The sequence below is a fragment of the Sinocyclocheilus rhinocerous genome, unplaced genomic scaffold (genome assembly GCF_001515625.1).
Source record: "Sinocyclocheilus rhinocerous isolate Xijiao unplaced genomic scaffold, SAMN03320098_v1.1 scaffold5091, whole genome shotgun sequence".
Taxonomy (NCBI): Eukaryota; Metazoa; Chordata; class Actinopteri; order Cypriniformes; family Cyprinidae; genus Sinocyclocheilus; species Sinocyclocheilus rhinocerous.
In genome coordinates, this window is record NW_015631179.1 from 102,629 (window position 1) to 104,969 (window position 2,341).

Consider the following 2,341-nt stretch of genomic DNA (forward strand, 5'->3'; position numbering starts at 1 on the left):
TTAATACAAAGAGTTATGTGTTTTGTTTTGAGCAATATGCATACTAAGTGAGAGTGACGCTTACGAAGTTCTATTTCTCTTTATTTTCAACCTTAAATGTTCACTTTGTCCCTTTTTAACCCCTGAAGCTGAGGACAAAAACATGGTTCTATCCTTAAAAATAGTGGAAAAAGATTAAAAGAGCTTTGCTCATCAATAACACGAGCAGCTCAGAGGGAAACGCGAGCCACCCTGGAGAGTCATGATCCATAACCGTCATAAAGCAGGTTATGTAAACAGCTTCAGAAAGACCCTAATCATGGAGCTGGAGGAAGTTACAAAAACTCATTCCTTCTTTCACATGTTTGGCTGTGTAAGAGGGGCCTGAGAAGATGAATGGAGCTATTAATTGAGGAAGCGTCAATGGAAACTCTGATTTATGAGGGTGAAATTCTGTGTGTGGTATGTTGCCCCGTGCCTTTTTGTACCTTCGCAATGTTGGAGACGAGACCTCACTATACTTGTTTCCCTGTCTCACTGTCTGTGGAATAGTTGCCGCCCCTCCTCCCGAAACAATCGGATTGGTTCTCAGGTTGTCCATCTCTGAGGCCACGCCCTTCTCTTTGTCCGTCTGATTGGCTTGGATTATGTGCCCGTTGGTTTTAGTGGCAGAATCTTTTGGTTTGCTGGCCGTGACAGCAGTAAGGACAGGTGTTCGGGAACTCAAGCTTGACTCAATGCTGCTAGTGGACGATCGGTTTCCGTTGCGGGCCGTGGCTCCGGAACGAGAGGGTCGAGGTAGACTTCGGTACTGCAGTGTTGAACGAGCACTGGGGGACAGGTAGCCATCCTCCTGAGGAGGCAATAAACCATCCACAGCTCCTTTTAATGACCCTCTCCCACCGACCAGAAGGGCGGAGGACTTGGGAATCTTGCCCAGGGTGGCGGAGCCGCTGGTAATGGTGGCGCCGCTTGCTGTCACCAGAGTGATGCTGGAGGTGGTTACCACATTGGCCGGGCCATGGACGCCGTTGGGCTTCTTGAAACCAAATGTGCTTGTGGGGACTCGGCCTGCGGGTGTTTTCTTGGCTTCGTCTCCGCTGCTTCGACCGGCGTCGGAGGAGGAATGCTGGACGATGTTGGAATTGGGAGACATGCGGCCTTTTTCAGAGACTTTAGCGTCATCTGTTTTACCTATTGTTGATAATGCATAAAACTTGCAGATAAAGTCAACACTGTTTTGTAGGATGTCAATGTGTGATTAAATGAAACTAGGCTGCATGACTTGTAGGAAAAATCGAATTGCTGGGGCTGCTCAGTCTGGTCATTTTTTAATTGTTTATCCATATGACTATACAACAACAAAAATAACAACAATAATAATTGTAATAATTTATACATAATTTATTGAATTATAAATAATTTAATTTGAATAATTTTAAATTATTTATTTATTTAAGAAAAAGTATTTTACAGTCCAACAGATAAAAAAAGTGTGATTGTGATTTAAAGGAAAAAAAAAAAACTTTTTGTTTAAAGAAAACAATTTAAAGTACAACTGTAAAATTAAATTGCTAATAATTACAATACTAAAATACAATAACTACATAATATACTATATATAATATAATAATATAATAATATTATAAAATATAATAAAATAATTTTCAAATGTTAATACATTTTTTAATTTCTAAAATTATGATTTTTTTTTTTCAAACATTAAACCATCAAGCTTTTATTTTGGCAGAACACCATTGAGTCCTTAAAGGGTTATAGTTCACCCAAAAATGAAAATGAGCCCATAAATTACTCACCCTCAAGTCATCCTAGGTGTATATGACTTTCTTCTTTCAGACGAATCCAGTCGGAGTTATATTAAAAATTGTCTTTGATCTTTCAAGCTGTTTAATGGAACTCAGCGGGTGTTTCATGCATCAGTCCAAAAGAAGTGAAATAAAAAGCGCGGCTCCGGGGGGTGAACAAATGCCTTCTGTAGCGAATCAATGCGAAAGTACAACTGTAAAATTAAATTGCTAATAATTACAATACTAAAATACAATAACTACATAATATACTATATATAATATAATAATATAATAATATTATAAAATATAATAAAATAATTTTCAAATGTTAATACATTTTTTAATTTCTAAAATTATGATTTTTTTTTTTCAAACATTAAACCATCAAGCTTTTATTTTGGCAGAACACCATTGAGTCCTTAAAGGGTTATAGTTCACCCAAAAATGAAAATGAGCCCATAAATTACTCACCCTCAAGTCATCCTAGGTGTATATGACTTTCTTCTTTCAGACGAATCCAGTCGGAGTTATATTAAAAATTGTCTTTGATCTTT

General features: G+C 37.5%; 1 protein-coding gene across 1 annotated transcript in view; it reads right to left on the reverse strand.

Annotated features, from left to right (window-relative positions):
- Nucleotides 1-2,341, reverse strand: part of LOC107741645 (neuron navigator 2-like) — a 79,948-nt gene that overhangs the window by 23,915 nt on the left and 53,692 nt on the right. Inside the window, exon 16 of the mRNA XM_016554400.1 lies at nt 468-1,173. Within this exon, the coding sequence (XP_016409886.1) occupies nt 468-1,173 (706 nt within the window). The remainder of the gene's footprint in view (nt 1-467; nt 1,174-2,341) is intronic.